General features: G+C 40.7%; 1 protein-coding gene across 1 annotated transcript in view; it reads left to right on the top strand.

The window, feature by feature from the left end:
* prtga (protogenin homolog a (Gallus gallus)) overlaps positions 1–18,877 on the top strand; it is a 44,354-nt gene that overhangs the window by 4,971 nt on the left and 20,506 nt on the right. The window contains exons 3-9 of the mRNA XM_050040990.1: positions 8,978–9,122; positions 9,311–9,444; positions 10,223–10,519; positions 10,613–10,772; positions 11,176–11,423; positions 15,750–15,914; positions 18,089–18,394. Of these exons, the coding sequence (XP_049896947.1) occupies positions 8,978–9,122; positions 9,311–9,444; positions 10,223–10,519; positions 10,613–10,772; positions 11,176–11,423; positions 15,750–15,914; positions 18,089–18,394 (1,455 nt within the window). The remainder of the gene's footprint in view (positions 1–8,977; positions 9,123–9,310; positions 9,445–10,222; positions 10,520–10,612; positions 10,773–11,175; positions 11,424–15,749; positions 15,915–18,088; positions 18,395–18,877) is intronic.

Genomic DNA, 18,877 nt, shown 5'->3' on the forward strand with positions numbered 1-18,877 from the left:
TAACAAAACAAAATCTTGCTGTTTCTTACAATGGTAGGCAAAACCCTGCTGTTTGTTCTGGCATCATTTTATGTAACAAGATCATATAAACTCAAGGGCCATATAGTACAGTATATACATGACCTCAGGGATTTTTGCTAACCTCCACTAGCTGGTAACGTAATTATTGTGACAGGCCTGCACAAAACACCACTTCCAGGAATACTTGAAACTGAGCATGTCAGGTCAACCTTTGTTGGAGGATAGCCTGCTGTTGGCTTTATTTACAGCCCAGCTGTTACATAACATGTGCTGCATTCCCACTGATGGAGTGTATTTATTTATGATTACTGTGCTGACCTTGCTGCATCCGTTGCAAACATGAAATAACGTTAAGCTGAAGGTGTGTGTTGTTGCTGGTTGATGAATGAAAGCAGTTCATAAACAGATACTGTGGAGGATTGTCGGTTACTGTGTGTTACTGTGTTCGTCAGATAGAGTGAGAGTAAAAGCCAGCCCTGTCGTTTCACCACACTATATTTGCAAACAATATATTATGCTCTGGCACCTGGTCTCTACCTTTTTAGAAAGCCCTGACTTCACCTGAGCGCTGTGGGTTACACGCCCATAAACATGCCAAACACAGAAAATAAGATGGAAATGCAGAAAAATACACTGCCACACACCTCTAGTTCGTCATAAGTGATGATTGAGAGGGATTACTTCTGTATGCGTGTTGTTTTTTAGGAAAATCCTGCAAAGTATGTCTTTAAGGTGCACAGTATTGCTACTTGATGAATGAAAAGTAATTAACTTAAGTGGTTGTTTTGTGGTGACCACTTAATTTACAACTGTTATCCAGCGCATCTGTTTCAGGGATGTCCCGATCCAACCATTTCTCTCAAGCAGAATAAGTGTCAGTGCATTGTAACGGCGTCCAAGATTAAACTTTTGGTATGACTGTAGCTCTGGTCGGGAGTTAAGTGTGAGATGTCTTGGACTGAGTATTATTTGCTTTATTCTTGTTTAAAGCTGAGATCTGAGTTGTTATTTGAAGGAGCTGCTGCTATTTATGCACAAAGTTTATTTTAGCAGCCAGGCCAGGACCACGGCTTTACTTTAAGTTGCTAAGAAATACATCTGCGTGGCACTGGCTCGGTACAATTAGAAACTCCAATAAGACGAAAGCAAACCTTTCCCAGTGTGAGCTGTGCTGTGAATGAATGAAATGGCCTGAAGTGAGACAACTCAGATCCTGGAATCTTGTTTTTCTCCTCTGCTGGACACGAAAGGTTACCATGGTTCCCCTGAACGGCAGGCCCAGAGGTCAAAGGTTTCTTTAAATTGTTCAATAGACGGAGGGCAGTGAGACAGAGCACAGGACTTAAATCTTTCCTACAATAATGGGGGATGCTCATCTAGTTTTATCAGTTGCTGCAGGAGTCATCATCAGAGGGTCTGCGTTTGTTTTCTGCCTCCTCTCTGTCTTATTATAACTTTTATTTTGTGATCTGCCATCAACTTATTTTTCTAATCCGCCATAAGAAAGGACAAACCTGTTGTTGTAAATAGAGTGTAGCTATATACAGACTGACTTCTTCAGCTCCATGTTATGATTCGGAGATTAAAGACAATGAAGCCTCTGTGTGTGGTGAGTGGAGGGTTGCTGTTGAGTGATTGGAAAACTTTGCAGCAGAGATAAGGGGTTGGAGGAGGGGATGAATGCTCCTTCCAACACTGCTCCCCCACCGTCCACTCGGTGTTTTCAGAGGTCACGCTGCTCATGGGAATAGGTTTTGTTTAGCCAGGCCAGTGGTCACTTGACTGTCCTGCAGCTTGTGTGTAGCAGCGGCACATCTGCCAGCCTGCTAGTGATTGATTCGTGGGCTTTGCATTCTTCTCCTTCTTACTTATCAGCCCTCTTTTTTTTTCCGAGAGCCTTTTATTAAAGTTTAGTGGGGTCACTGAACATCGTAAACGACTCATCACTCAGTTAGCTGACTGTTTTTTTCAGTAGGAGTTTTTAAATGAATGTAGGATAAACTTATTTTGGTGTAACCATGTGGTGCACTCCAGTTCTCAGGAATAAGAAGAATAAATGTAAAACTTTTCAGGGTTGTTTCAGTGATTCATTGACGGTTTTTCATGGGCCTCCTGATGCTGAAAGCCATTAATTTAACATGCAGCCGGTAGGATCAGGAGAAGATGATCAATTTTAATGTCTCCCCTAAAAGATTGGACCCTGGGGGTTGGGATGGGGATGCTTGGGAGCCATCAAAGCCATCCACATCTGAACCCGCTGACCATAACTGAACCTAAACTGCTTCTGTCATCTGCAGTGTTAAAACCAGATTGAGGTGACTGTTGATGACAACTTTTCCATTTATTATAAAGTTGAAGAATGACTTTGGATGTGGCTGTTTTTTCAGTGGGAAATAATTTGGTTTGTTGCACAGTAATTTCTGCATTTGGATTTATCCAAACAGCACTCCCCTTGCTTGACAATTACATGATGACATCATGTCACTGCATTTGAAACAGAGTGTGTTCCCGTACCTGAAAGAGAACTATATGGATATAGAGAGTGCACTGTTTAATATGAGATGTGTAAAATGTGCTTTGAACTTTGCTGTCAGTGTTTGAAGATGGAGCTGATGTGTGTGTAAGTGTGTTGTTGGTGGCCCCCTTTGAGTTGGAAATGAATAAATGTGCATACATTTTGGTTAAGATGAAAAGCTAAACAGACTTTCAAGATTAACAAGTAAATCTAAAAATATTACGCAGATAATTTGTCGAGTAGTCATTTAAACACTTCTACCCTCGCTGGTGAGCACCAGAGATATTAGTCAGTTTAACTTATTATTAAAATTGTTATTATATGCGATTGTTATCACCCATTAAAAAATGCTGTTGTAATTATCAGGCGTGTTTCCTAAAGATTTATTTTCCTAAAGAATACTTTTTTTCAATAAATGCTATTTGTTAACTTTTATTTAGTGAGTCATTGTCATGTTTTGTCTGATAATGTGCCACACATGTCAATTTGGTAATTGAAAATGTGATTAACGATTAGATTGTGCTTAATTTTGATTGTTTTCTGACTTTTTTCTTGCTTTAAGATGAGTTGACCAGTCTAAGTTTAAACTTCTGTTTAAACATCAGGGAAATTAGTCGCTAGGAACGACCCTAATTTATATCAAAAGCAGGAGATCACAGCTCACATGCAGGTCAACTATGCTATGCTCTGCCCTTGCTGAGAAACTGACCATAGTAACCAGAGGAGAGAGGGCTGAACTAATTCCTGGTATTTGTGAGGGAACCTTTGTTTGGGCCTGACCTGTCCACTGACCTTCAGTTTGTTGAGCTGCTGGCTTCAGCAGGCCCATCTGTTGCAGGCTGAAGTGAAGCAAATGCATCTTCAGGTTTGGACTGTAGGGAGAGTGGACTGTAACGTACAGTGAAGGCATGTTGTAAATCTTTTGCTTTGAATTTTTGGATGTTGCTGCCCCTTTACATCAAGCATGCAGAAAGTTTTGACATTATGATTCAACATGCAACAGCTGGACCGCATGTATTATTTGTTGTTGAAGCTGCAACTAGCAGATGTCATCGATACAGCGGGAAAGGATATTATTACAAAACAGTGAGTGATTAGTAGGCAGTTTGCAGGGCAGCAGTAGTGTTGGTTTGGGTGGTCATGTTTGGCTCTGAGTTTGGTGCTACCCAGGATTTGTTGAGGTCAAAGGTGAGAGGTGGGATGGATGTGAAGTCAACTGTTTCTTCATGCTTTTGGGTAAAAGGCTGAGGAATTTACTCTGTCTTCTAATTAACTAAAATGTTACAACAAACAAGACCAAAGGTTTTATTTTAATTTTTTGAGATGGAATAAAGGAAACGATGCACACAAACTCACAGTAAAACTAAAACACTTTAGTCTTTAGTGACACACAAACAATAGATTGCTGAATGCACGTAGTTAATCACAAACAGCTTGACATGTTTGCTTTGATAATTTCATCTGCACATTAGACGCCCCTCGGCAAACATCATTGCTCAAAGCAGAAGGTCAGCCTCCTATTTTCAGACGAGAGTGCTCTGGCCAATGCTCGACAAACCCTAGCAGTTATAGATTTTCCTCCTTGTCTTAGTACTTTATCAATAATCAATGATCATCCCGCTGTTTGTCAATCCAGCATCATTTGACTGAATGGAAAGGCAAAGTAGTGAGGCAGATGATCAGAGCAGCTCATCTCTCATGCCCTGCAGTCATACCACTTCAGCACATTAATGGTATTTTTGTAAGAGCCTGCGTTAACACTGGGGGGTGGGAGAGGGTGTGCGTGAGAAGGAGGGGGGCGTTTGAATGCCTCTCCGTGCTTCTGTCCTCACATCAAACAACCGCAGTGGAGTTAAAAGGGGCAGCAGCTCAGGACTAATTTGATTAAATGTGTCCAAAGCGAAAGGATCTGATTGTGACGACAGTTTTCCTGTTGTCTGACAAGAGTGAAACCAGGCATGTACTCCGCATGTTCCCACACAGAACTGCATTCATTTAATAAACAGACTCATTCTGATTCTTACGTTTATCAAATATCAGGTGCGATGACGGCACTGTGACATCAGAAAAAATAGACCCAGCAGCCATCATAAATACATCTCTGCAGCTAACTAATCATTAAATTAATGTAATGGTAATCTAGTAATCAGAAATACAAATTATTCTTCATAATTTTATCTCAGCAACCCAAACTATCACTCATCCTTTGGCCAAAACGAGGTGCTCTTTCCTCCACAAATGTCAGCGTGATTTAAAGGGAAGGCGCTGTCAGTTGTGTAAAAGTCATAACTCACTGAATGTTTTTTTTGGCAGTCAGAGCTCTCCTGCTGTTTAGCACCACAACACCTGGCAGCACCGCTTACACGCAGCCATCCATCATGGCCCTCATGGACACTACAGCGAGTTTATGGCAGCGGAGGGATTCCCTGTAGACTTTTCTCGAATGTACAGGTTACCTCAGCCATGTGCTGCATGTCTCTGTAGGAAAATATACTGATAAGAAAGACGTTGGATATCGAGCTCAGTACAGAGAATTATTGCTGGTGATGTGTGAGTCAGACGTTTATGTATTTTCACTGTTTATGGTGTTTTCCCCTTTGGTTTCAAGAGGTTTTTTAGGGGTGGTAATCATCAGAGGCCAGGGGTGGGGGATTAAACTTAAGGTAGCCTACTTGAATAATAAAATCAATTGCTTTCTCAGTTTACTAGTACATACATCTAAAATGGTTGAAGTGAGATGAACAGCCTGAAGACTTTATCTTATTAGATAGAAGATGTTGACAGAGTTTTCCTTCAGGGACATAATTTACAGTTGACAAAAGGTTATGAATCACAATATATCACAATATATTTTATTGCAATACTCAGCATATCACAACATGTTTAAAACCCCAGTAATATTGAATCGTGACGTATCGTGATAATATCGTACTATGCCTCCTACCAGAGGCACCATGATATGATATCATCCCAGCAGTTAAGTCATGATACAGTATCATTAGGATTTTAACATTATGTGATATACTGAGTATGCAAAAACACAAAAGACATAATGTGATATTTTTGTGATTTGTTTTTTTGTTGATCTTTTTCAGCTGCAAAATGTCCCCAAAGGAAACCTTTGTCAACATCTGTTTTTAAAAAAATAAGTTTTCGGTCCATTCATCTCACTTCAGTCGTTTTTATTGCAGTAAAACTTTTCTGGTCAATCAAGCAACTGATTTTATTATTTTCATAAGATACCAAAAGTTGAATTTGTATTTGCAATATTAATAATATCTAAAATGAAAAAAGATACTTGTCGATGTATTGATACAATATTGCGGTGCAAAATATCATGATGTGCTATATTGATTTTTTCCCTCACCCATAGTTTTCTTTAAATATTTCATTTAGTTACACCATTGTTGGATATTATGTGAAACAAAGTGTTTTGTTTGTTTCATGTTCAGTCACTAACCTAGGAAATATTTAACTAGCTTGACATTCATGCATATTAAGGTTATCCATATATTTGTATCAGGGCTGCACAATACATATTTTTTTTATCGTCATCGCAATGTCAAGTTGCACAATAGACACATCGTGAAAAAGTAGTAGTTGTACTATCAACTGTTTGTAGGTGCTTTTCTGTCTGATATGTGCCATGCTGTTAACTCTCTGGCCAATCAGAGAGACCTTTAGTAGTGCTGCCATACTAATCTAGGTGGTTAAGAGAGGAAAGCATGAACGCCAGAGAAGAACTGGTGCCTAAAAAAATAGCACGTCAGCCATCTGGCAGTATTTTGGATTACATATCCTCATACAACGATTTGTATGACATTCAACAAATTAGTGCCCCACAAAATGACTTTACCTACATACTATGAAGTTACATTAGTTAAGTTTAGGAAAAGAAACACAATGACGACGTACCTTAAAATAATTCAAAGTTCACTTTGTTTCTCATGGGCCTGGACACTGTTCTCCTGGGGGAAAGTCCTGTGTGTGTTTGACTCATCCACCTCCCCCACCTACCTCCTCACACAGACTTTTGGTCTTTATACTACTTCCTTCTTTACTCTTGTCAGCCCACTGGTCACGTGGTCACAGCTTTCCCAATTACATGGGTTATACGCAAATAACTGGCTTATGATTACGTTTGTTATGTATGAATTGTGGTGCATTACTTTTCATAGGTTTACATACAAACAGTGCATGAGATCAGTCTGTTTGGATACAGAACAGTCACTGTGGCACAAGCACAGGTACAGTGCAAGTCTGAGTCAAGAACTGAGAACACGTTAAAATCTGTGTATTTATCACAAGTAATATCTTTATTATGATATTCAACAACGATATTGCATGTCATAATTTCCTCGTATAGTTTCTGTGTGTATCTGTGGGTTCCATTTAGCATCTTCAAAAGGTTACAGCACAATAAAACCATGTTGTATATCTTTTTGGGTTGTTTTTGGCAGTGAATACCTGACAGGTGTGTTTTTCTATGCTCCCTGCTCCTCTCTGTTTCTTCTTTGCTGAGTGCTGATCGCTCACTGCAGCAGAAGAAGCTTTGGATGTGTGCACGGAGGCCACAGAGCACCACAGTGTGTTTGTTTATCTGTTACTTGAGAGGTGATAGTTTCATCCTGAACGCAGGCAGCAGTTTTGCATCTTGAAAGGGACCCTGTGATATTATGAATCATGTAATTTGGAGCTTTATTTTGGTCTGGTCTGTTGTAAAAATCTTTTACAGTCTATTGATTTGTCCGTATCTAGTCTGTACCATAGATTATTTGATGTATATCTACATGCTCTCTATTACAAACAGCAGTGCAATTGATTCCTTTTAACAAATGATTGACCTCAGGCTTCTGCTGCTTTTCGAGCACAGAGGGGGACGGTACAGCAGTGGATGACCTTAATGGCTTTTAGGACTTTTATGGCCCAGGAGGATCTACTGTCAAAGAGAGCATTCATTAACAAAAAAGACTAAAACAACTTAAATCATTATATGTTGGCCGTTCGGTTCACCATAAAAGGCCTTATTGTAATTCGTGTTGGGCCTCATTTGCTCTCTGCTCAGCTGGTGGCTGACAACAGCTCAGTTTCAGGGAAACCCTATCCACGCAGGATGTAGCTGTTCCACTCCAGTCATCACCTTCCTGCAGCTCTCAGCAGCTCTGTAGCTTTAGGTAATGGGCATCTCTGTTTTCTAACGTCCACTGGATCTGACAGAGACATCTGAAATACAGCTATAAGTTTGGAAGGGGAAGAAAAAAATAATAAGATAATCATCCTTTGGACTGATCTGAACTTTGAAGGTGTATTAATAGTGACTTCCCCTTGTATCAAGTTTCCCCTCTGATTGGGGAGTTTATCTCTCACACTGTGTAGAGCCTTTGACTGATTTCATGTCTCGACTTAGGCTTCTTATGTGCTTTAGTTTTATGTCAAAGCAAGGTTTGTGGCAATGCAAGGAGTGAAATACAACACCAGCTTTTACAACAAAGAAACACCTCAAGGGAAGGAGTTTCCTTTGACTTTTCCTAAAAAGACCACATGTAAGAGATAAAAACATGAATGCTCTCTTGGTTTCACCGTCCGAGATTACAGTGAGTTTAGTGTGTTAGTAGAAACTGTACATCTGGGCCACTTCTCTCCTTATTGCCTTTTGGCAAATGTTCAACCTCAATATGTGGCTCAAGAGAAGCTCATAAATGTAGCTGTGTTATATTACTGGAGATAGTGTAGAGATGCCCTGATACCCTTTTCCTAAACAGAGTCTGATACCTGAACTTGTGAATCGACTGATAAAGAGAACTGATTTGATCCATTAAGCAGTGAAATTCCATGGTTTGTTTTTTAACTGAATTTTTATTTAGTTTTCATCAACAATACAGTGTATACATTTCCATTTTCCAGCTGTATATAATACACATTATACTCGAGAATGACCTTAACATAAAAAGAAAACAGCATAGACATCCACTCTGAAGCGTACATAGTCAAACCCATTGGTTAGAAAAAGCAAAAGCCTTTTTACTGGTGGGATGTTCCTGTGTTACGTCTTGCCTCGTTGCTTACATTTTGTTGAAGGCTAATGTTTCACTATTTACTTGAAATTAATTCTCCCTGCTCACTCAAGAACAATAGTTGCCGGTGGCTGCACAGTGCAACTTGCTGTGGTGACGAAGAACTGATTTCCAGGAAACTGCTGTTTTATCTGGGTGTGAAACTACTTTAAAGTTTCTGAATAAATTACGCAATATTGGATCAGTGCATAGACGTTTGTACTCACTGATACCTGATCCAACATTTCATGCAGTATGGGAGACATTTCTAATACTGGTATTGGTATCAGAACAATTCAAAGATAGAGTATGTACCATCTCATTCTGACACACTATAAGATAAAGGGAAACAAACATTTAATCTGTCTCTTGTTGTGTTTTGCCGCAGGTATCTCTGCTTTTGCAATGCAGCCGACATCCATAGTGGTGACTGAGGGCTCAGTTGCCAGGTTTTCCTGCAAAATCACTGCACACCCTCCTCCCATCATCACTTGGGAGTTCAATCGGGTCACATTACCCCTTGCCACTGAAAGGTATGCACTGTTTTCAGTTCAACGTCGTTGTCAGTTTTCACATACTTACTGGACATGAGATATTTTTGAAACAGGATATAAAATATAATCTGTGACCATTGTTGTTCATTATCAGTCACAAATATTCGATATGTAATTGTTCCATGTGCTTTAAGTGATAAATGCTATGTCATACCTCTGTCATACAGAATCACAGTCCTGCCCAGTGGTGTTCTCCAGATCTACGGGGTGCAGCGGGCAGATGCTGGAAATTACCGCTGCATCGCCACCAACATTGCCAGCCGCCGCCGAAGCATAGAGGCCACCCTCACCATCACCCCAGGTGTGTAAGCCAGATTTCTTTCAGCAAATGTACTGTGAAAAAGGCATCGATACACAGTTTACACAGCACAAACACATCACACACACTCTGCTACCCATCCAGACCAGTCTCTCCTGGGCCACAGTACTGTAATGTAACAGTACTAACACTACTTAATTTAACTTTATTATATCAATACTTTATTCAGTTTTATTATAACGGTACTTTATTTAACTTAATTATAACAGTACTAAACAGTACTTTTATTTAACCTTATACTTTATATATAATACTTTAATTAACTTTATAGCCGCACTTTATTGAACTTTATTAAAACAGTACTTTAACTTTATAACTGTACTTTATTTAATTTTATTATAACAGTGCTTTATTGAACTATTGTTTAAGTTGTTATTGTTTTAAGTTTATAACTTTAGTATGTTAGCAGTCTACAGTTGTTTAAAGAAGATCTCAAAATATTGAGATATAAATCGTGTGTCGCAATATAGCCTAAAAATATTGCAATATTATGTGAAGGCCATATCCCCCAGCCCTGTGTGATGGATGTTTATAATTTATTTTCATGAGAGAAACTGTGAAAAGTATTAACATATTAAAACCAATACTGCAGTATCACAGCAAGGTAACTGGTTTGTGTCTCTCAAACAGGTATAAACTTGTCAATAGTTTGTGAAATGGCTTGTTCATTCACTAAAGTGACAAAGATAACACTTCCACTTGAATCTACAATGTCCATCACATCACACCACATGTACTAAAGCTGTCTTCATCCCTGCAGCTCCCAGGCCCCAGCTCCCCCAGAGGCCGCGCATCATCGCCGGGCCACAGAACATCTCAGTGTCGCTGCACCAGAATGCCATCCTTGAGTGCATGGCCACAGGCAACCCACGACCCATCATCTCCTGGAGCCGAGCAGACAGCAAGTCCATTGATGTTTACAACACCAAAGTGTTGGGAAACGGCAACCTCCTCATCACAGACATCAAGCCCCAGCATGGAGGAGTCTACATGTGCCGAGCCACCACCCCCGGCACGCGAAACTACACAGTCACTTCAGCCAACATCACGGTGTTAGGTACAGATATGCTGTAGTGTGGCTGAACGTGTCTAGATTTTTTATTTATAAGTCACAATTCAAACTTTGTTATTGATGTTCTTTTTTTTAAAGCACCACCTTCCTTGGTGGAGTGGCCGGAGAGTCTGACCCGTCCACGTGCAGGCACCGCCCGCTTTGTGTGTCAAGCTGAAGGAGTTCCAACGCCTCAAATCACCTGGCTCAAAAATGGAGAGAAAGTTCACTCCAACGGTCGAATCAAGATGTACAACAGGTATGTTCCTCCCTCCATGTAAGGGGTAATTCCTGAGATCCATAAATCCCTTTTCTGACCAGTCACATGTATTTGCATCTGTATGCACAGAGAAGACGAAAACAGGAACCCTAACTCCTTTAACTGAACCATGAAACACTCGTTTAACAGTCTTTGTTTGCCAATTTAAAACAAGCTAAATAAATAATTCACTGATGTCCCTACAGTCGAAAGGAAACTGAATAATTTACAGCATTGCAAATGGGGTTTTAGTTGGTTTCCCTATAATTTGCTCCCGCTTCTTACTCAAACGCCCTTGTTAAAGGTAATTATAGAATGATTACACCCTGCTAAACGAGTCTCAGGATGAAGCCGTCTGTGTATGCACAGTCTGACTCCATCTGTATGTGTCTGTGTCACATAGCAAACTGGTCATCAACCAGATCATCCCCGAGGACGATGCCATCTATCAGTGCCAGGCAGAAAACGAGCAGGGTTCGGTCCTCTCCATGGCGAGGCTCATCGTAGTGATGTCTGAGGATCGACCGAGCGCTCCCAGGAATATCCGAGCTGACACCGTGTCGAGCTCCGCCATCCTTCTGGCTTGGGAGAGGCCTCAGTTCAACTCTGATAAAGTTATTGCTTACTCAGTGCACTACATGAAGGCTGAAGGTGAGTGGTGTGTAAACAAACAAGAGAGAACAGGGTTCAGATTTTCGGTATTGTCTCTAGTGGAAAGTTACTGTTAATATATTTGGATATTTCATGTTAATGGCCTTTATAAGTGAACTATAGCACTTGAGCACTGTACTCCTCACAGTGTTGGATGTATGAATGGACAGCTTAAAACAACAAGGATCAAAACTGATGCAGCAGAACCAGAGTTATCGTCTTTTTTATTCCATGTTGTCCATGATGCTGCTTTTCACTTACCTCGGATGTCAGAGGTCAGAGACAGGAATGACGTCACACGTCAAGATGCTGTTAGCAGTACCAGTTCTAGCCAGGTTAGCCGTTGTAAGCAATACCACTTGATAATAAATAAAAACACAACATGTCCACAGAAAGAAGTTGGTCAGTGTTGTGTGTACAACTATTTTAATGAGACACAAATAAGACAGAAGTGCTAATAAACTGTAAATGAATACAGCTTTGACTACTGCTAATATGCAGGGCAGCCATCTTGGATTTTAAAGTTGGTGTTTGTGAGGTTCTACTGACTTTGCAAGTCGGAAATCCAACTTCAAAGGCTGTTCCCACTGGGAACTTGGAAATTCTGACTTTCTACTGCAAATAGAACGCACCATTATTACTCTTTAGCAAAACCTGGTGCCTACATTATCCACAATGCAACAAGACTGCTCAGTCTGCTCAGAGATTCGGCTGTGTTTTGTTAGTAGCTGCAAATATAACTCCAAGCCGTTAGCCTCAAGCAGAGATGCAGATGCAGAGTGGGAAACAGTCTTCAGGTCTCTTCTCCAGATGTTTTTTAAATTTTAAAAATTAAATTAAAAAAATTCTGACAGACAAATTCTGACAGATTAAAGACAAAAAATTTTGTCTTTAATCTGTCAGATTTCACACAGCTCCATCTGGAACAACAAAAAGCTTCATACAACTCTTTTTCATATATGCAGTAGTATTCCCCTGTAAACAGACTTTGATGCATAAATTGGGTGGAGTACCCCCTTTACATCTTGTTTCCACATAGTTCTGTGTACGTTTGTGAGTCAACCAGAAGCATATGAGAACCTCCGTGATCTCCGATGTGTTTGCAGAACGTCTTCTATTCTTTTTCAGAATTGAAAAATTGAACTTTTGTGGCAGATTTGAGACAACCCGAGTGCACTGTGCCACAGGAAGTGAGCATTAAAACGAATCAGCTACCAAATTATACATATTTTCTCAGAGAAAAGTTCAATGGCATGTTAAGTGAGGTACCATTGGTAGCGTGCTTGCTGCGTAACATTAGAGAACATGCATAGCGGATCATATGTCTTTTGATATAATATTTCACAAACTGTTTCAGACCTGACAGGTCGACCTCCTTACTTATTTTACCATGAATTGTTAGTCTTATTTTGTAGTGCTCATTGTGCATGTTCAACAAGACTGGATGGCAAAAAACTCTCAAATTTAACTTTTTTTGCCATTTATATGGAGGCATTTTTATTCATTTGTAGAGAGAGGCATTTCCTTGCCTTGGAAATGCCTAGGGGCATACTTTAAACACTATACGGAAATACCAGGCCTCCAGGAACTACGCCTAGCCTTGCTGACTATTTTTCCCAGTGGCCACTCGTGGTATTGCAGTAAAAAAAAATCCCCTGCGGCCCAAAAAGCGTTTTCCCCATAGACCACCATTATAAAAGAGACGTCTGTAACACTGTTGATGGGACACCTCGAACTGCAAACAAGGCCAATTATGACTCTTTCTATTATGAATATTTGATCCATGGAGGTTTTATGATTTTAAAACTTTTCTTGAGCTGAGAATCCGTGACGTCATCACTATGTAATGTCGAGGTGAGCAGGAACACTGCTGTGCATTTTAAGTGGGCTGCATATCATAAAAGTAAAGCCGCAAGCCAGAATTTTTTTTTTTTTGGTGCATGCACTAGGCGAGCAACTCCATTTTAAAAAGGTGCCCTCTTAGGGTCTGGTGTCTAGGTATTATTATACATCAATGGGAAATACAGACACAAAATAAAACTGTGGAAATGAGACATTAAAGCTTCAGAAAATAGAAGTTTAGGAACTTAAATTCTGCCACATCCTGTCCAAAAAGTATGTTGTAGGAGCTGACCATGTGTTGTTAACACCATGTTGGTGGGCAGAGGTCAAGGGAAGAAGAAGAAATGCCTCTCCAAAATAAAGAACAACAGCTTTCCCATGACAAACAGGAATAGTCCTCTAAAGACCTGTGGAATTTAAAGATGCAGGGTTCCTTCCTTTTGACTGATAAAATGCAGGATACACACCAAACCATTCACATAAAGCACAACGGCTGTAGTGTGGCAGCAGAAAAGCCTCAAAGCCTTTCAGCCTTCCTGGGAACTCTTGCTGTTGACAACAAGAGTCACATTCAGACAATGCAACATTTGAGAAAAAAATTCAGCTTGTTCATTCAAGCACTGCACTTAATCATAATGCCACTGACTTCCATTGTGGAGGTGAAATGTACAGAATTCAACCAGAGAGAAAGGAACACCTGCTGGATTTCATTGGGGATAAGGAGGTCAACATAAAAAGAACAAGTTGAACAAATTCTCTGTTTTGTTCTTGAATAACTGGCATCTGTCAGGGATTTTCTGCACTTGATTTAGATTTAATGACACAATCTCCTCTGTCCCAGTCACAGAGAATGGCTGTTCTTTGACATTGACAGAGTATCGGACAGTACGCTCTGCACCTGAGGTTACAGAGAGGGAAGCTCGCCACTAAATGGAGCCTCTAATGAAAGGAGAAACTAATTAGCCCGTGTGATGGAGTGTCCGAAAGTGTGTACTCCGTGAGGGCAAGAGGGAGACTGTGAATTGGACAGGAAGGCAGACTTTGTTGCACATTTTTCAGAGGCTTACCGAGGCATTCAGACGACAGAGAAAGCTTTTTTTGTTTACTCCTCAAGTACCTTGTTTACCAAGTCAGAAATCAGACCAGGTATTTTTATTCTGCCAGGACACAAATACATTGTGTGTCTTTACTAATCTGCTCCATAAAATGACTGTTACACAATTGAGTGGTGCAGCGATTACGTTATTTGGAGGTCAACTTGGAAGTTAGCATCGGGATTTTTTCATTGGGTTTTGGATTATTGCAGTAAATAACTTCTGTGGCAAACAAAAGTTTATACATTTTGTACGGTGGGATTATCTCCACAAATGAACACCGCTCAAATGATTTTTGAAGCATAAATGCAATCACCAGAGGTACAAAGCTCGTGCTATAAATAAGCTACACCACGGTCGCATGACTTAACTGTCGCCACCACTCATCAACTGAACTGCAATTGGAAAATATTATAAGGACTATAAGTATAAGTTGGAGAGTTTGAGTCAGGATAGTTTGCAAGAGTGTGAGTATGAATACCGCAAGGCTGTAAAGGCCATGGTAGAAGCAGACTACTGATGAGTTTCCATGTTTGGCATGATGTCGTTTAATGTCCCCAAAAACCTTTGTAGTCTCATTTAGCCACTTTTTAGCAACCAGCTTTTTTGAGACATGTAAAAGCTTCAAAATTCACAAGTGGGGTATCTACTAACATATTTTATGTGGTAAAACAAAATGGGAAAGTCTCTTAAGCTTGTGTTAACCACAGACCTTATTTCGAGCATCTAACCAAAAACCCATTCAAAAAACCCACTAAGTTCCAGATGAGGTAAACCGGTGTGCAAACATGCTAACTCATTCCCAAGTTGTAGGACTCATTCCTGTAGCAATCCATAGGACATAAAAAAAACTAGTGTAAGTGACATTGAAATGAATGTTATAAAACCTGCCTCAGGAAGTGAAGAATATTTTGTAATGACATGATGCATGACAAAAGTTGGGACTCTTGGCAAAATTGTACTTGACCAGTGGTGGTTGTGTGGAGTTTTATCACAAAATACTAATGTCATATTTAGTTTTCCAGATTGATGAGAATGTCAGGTGATTAAACCATGCACATATTCAATTATGAAGACATACACACATAAGGTGTTATAAGGTTTTGTTCGATAGCAACAACATAGAATTTTACCATATTTTTATACCTTTAATGGACAGGATAATGGGTAGGATTTTGATTTCCTGTTTTGAATATATGCTATATCTTAAAATCTTAAGTATAATATCCAAACAAATCAACAAATGTGAGAACAGAAGTAGATAAAAAAAGAGTTTCTTTGTCACAAGACAGGGCAGATATCTTCCAGAAAAATAAGAACTTTTTATGCCGATATTGATTTGGTTTATTGTGGTATAAAAATCTGTTTTATGATGTTGTCATTTGTTCAGGATTAAACAACGAGGAATATCAAGTTGTCATTGGAAACGACACAACCCGCTACATTATTGATGACCTGGAGCCGGCTCGAAACTACACCTTCTACGTGGTGGCCTACATGCCCATGGGAGCCAGTCGAATGTCTGACAACGTGTTCCAGCACACGCTCGAGGACGGTGAGGCACACACTTAGTGAAGGTCACAAGCAACATAATCCTTCCCACAGCTGATACAAAATCAGAAGTGAGTCATATGTAAGAGTGAGACGAGCAGATAAGGGACAGACTGCTTGGATTGATTTTTAAAGAGACTCTGATATTCCAGTAGGAGCTCAGAGGATGTTTGTTTACAGAATATTTTAACTGCAGTGAGCTTTGTTGCTGATGTCAGAGACAATCAATTTATTTGTACACACTGTGCATGTATGTGTGTCCCTCGTGAACACAAGCTCATGTGTTTCTGTGTTTCTGTCCCATGCCCTGTGAGTATTTTTGAATTCTAGTCAAACCTTATTTGCTCATGGCCCGAGGGTCAGAGGCTGCTGTGTGTCTGTTCTGTATGACCGGAGTGTTTAAATGATATTACACATAGCTTGCAGGGCAAGCTTGAGGTCATCTTAAATAGGTGCTCTGGTAAAGACAGTTTAAGCAACTTCTAGCTATACATAAATACAGTGTCTTTTGATTAGTATTAAACACACAAGAGTTGTGTCAGAATTTCATCTGAAAATATTACTTAAATGCAGAACATGTAGCTTTATCATGTACTGAGTTATTTCATCACAAACTGTAGCCACCATGATTTGGTTAGTATATATTAGGGTGCTCAATATGGATAGAACACTATATTGTTGTATGTATTTAAGTCACTAATTATTGTCATATGGTCCATTTTTCGAAAAATGTTTTGGTAAAAAATAAAATTTTAACAGCCCTTGACTTGCAACATTGCCCACAGTGGCCTGATACAACTAGATAATAACTGGATCACTACGATATAAATGGTAGACAACATTATGTTGTCTCAAGGTATATACAGTATCTTGTTATTACCCAATCCTAGGTTGTGACTAAACTTCTGTCCTCTGGACTGAAGCAGTAGGTTACCAATTTAAACACAGGTGACATTTTTTATGTCAAGGCCCAGACTAATCAAAGAATTACTGGCAACCAAAGCCGCTGTTGAGTTGCCTCACATTGCCTCTGTCTCGGCCAAAAAGTTGCACATGAACACACCACAGAGACTACAGCCAACTGACACCTAGAATGTACGTTCTGCCCCTGCATGAGAGGAAATAACTCCTGATACCAGCAGGCAGCAGTAGCATAGATGTATGCTGTGTTTCATTTACCTCGGAAGTCGGAGGTCAGATGATGCCACAGTGGAGTTGACTGCATTCCAGTGCAAGTCTGAAAACCAAGATATTGTTAGCAATACCAGTTGATACGGCAGTAGCTCAGTCCATAGGGACTTGGGTTGGGAACCAGAGGGTCGCCTGTTCGAGTCCCCGTCCGGACCAAATATGGAGCGTGGACTGGTGGCTGGAGAGGTGCCAGTTCACCTCCTGGGCACTGCCGAGGTGCCCTTGAGCAAGGCACCGAACCCCCCAACCGCTCGGGGCGCCTCACCAAGGGCAGCCCCCTCACTCTGACATCTCTCCACTTTGTGCATGTATAGGTCCTGTTTGTGCATGTGTGTGTCTTTCGGACCTGTGTGTAATTGACAAGCAAGAGTGAAAACATTGAATTTCCCCTCAGGGGGATTAATAAAGTAAATTAAAAAAAATAATAATAAAATTACGCTGTATTTTGCACATACAAACACCATAGCAGCATGTCCACAGATAGAAGTTGGACAGGACTTTTGAGGTTGAGGTTGGTCAGGGTACCCCGACTTTCTGAGTCAGTAATCTGACTTCAGGGGGCGTTCCAGACGAAATTTCCCACTGGGAACTCAGAAATTCCAACTTTTTGGCCTACATGAGAAAAAGAAGCCAACAAGGGCTGACTAGTGCCAACAGTGCGCTACACACTGCAAAAACTAGGGTGACGGAAGCTCACCCGCGGCCCGACATTGATTGATGGCCGTTGGTGTGTCAGGGCCCTTAATGTTTAGCTTTTTTTCATTTAGAAATCAAGTTTCAATTTCAGCTGTTAATTTACCAAATGACTCAGCTCACTGGGAGCTATTTAGAAAAACCCCATTAAACCCCATTATGAAGGGTTCCCTTATTCCTTTTTAGGAAAGGCAAACCTTCAGAAGGAACAGCTATTCAAAGCTTAAGGGTTGACTTGCTTTTGGCTCTCAGGAATTCTTTTGGTCTTAACCTTCCTCTCTTGTTGGTCCACAGTTCCCCTCCGCGCCCCAGAGCTCAGCCTCACTAGCCGCAGCCCCATGGACATCCAGGTATCTTGGCAGCCCCTTCCAGATAAGCTGAGTCGTGGCAGAGTCTCCGCCTACCGTTTGTCCTATCGCACCAGTGCTGAGAATACAGTCTCACAGATAGAGCTACCTGGAGAGAAGACCCAGCATCTCCTGGAAAACCTGCAGCCTGACACCATCTACCTCCTGCGCATTGCTGCTGCCACCAGCATTGGGTGGGGGGAGCAGTCTGCCTGGACGTCCCACCGCACACCGAAGGCATCCAGTGCTCAAGGTACAACATTTGGGCCAATTGTCCTTATAATTTATTATAGATGAATTAAAGATTTTGTAAACATGCAGTCACAAAATACTAACATCTCAACATAGAGGACCTAAAAAGTTGAATTATCACAGAACTCTTTTCTTCTTCTTAAACCATGGGAGTCGAGAGAGGAGCTTGCTCTTATAATCTTGTTAAGGCATTGCGTTTGTTACTCTGCGACCCTTGCCCTGCGCTGTCAGTAACATTGGAGGGGTTTCAGTCATGGGTCATAAAGGGAGCGACTCAGGCCTCTGGGTGGGAAAGAGTATATGGCTGTTTAGAGCCACATCTGAAGCTTTGAGGTGGGGGAGGGGAGGATTTGTTTTTCCTGCCCATCTCTATTGCCCTCTGTCTCCAGTTTAAACTCAGGCAGGAGTCTTCTATCGCTAAACTTCATTCCCCTCATTCCTAAAATAAAAATGTGTGAAATGGCTCCCCTGGCTGCTCGCGTGG

The sequence above is a fragment of the Epinephelus moara genome, chromosome 1 (assembly GCF_006386435.1).
Source record: "Epinephelus moara isolate mb chromosome 1, YSFRI_EMoa_1.0, whole genome shotgun sequence".
NCBI lineage: Eukaryota > Metazoa > Chordata > Actinopteri > Perciformes > Serranidae > Epinephelus > Epinephelus moara.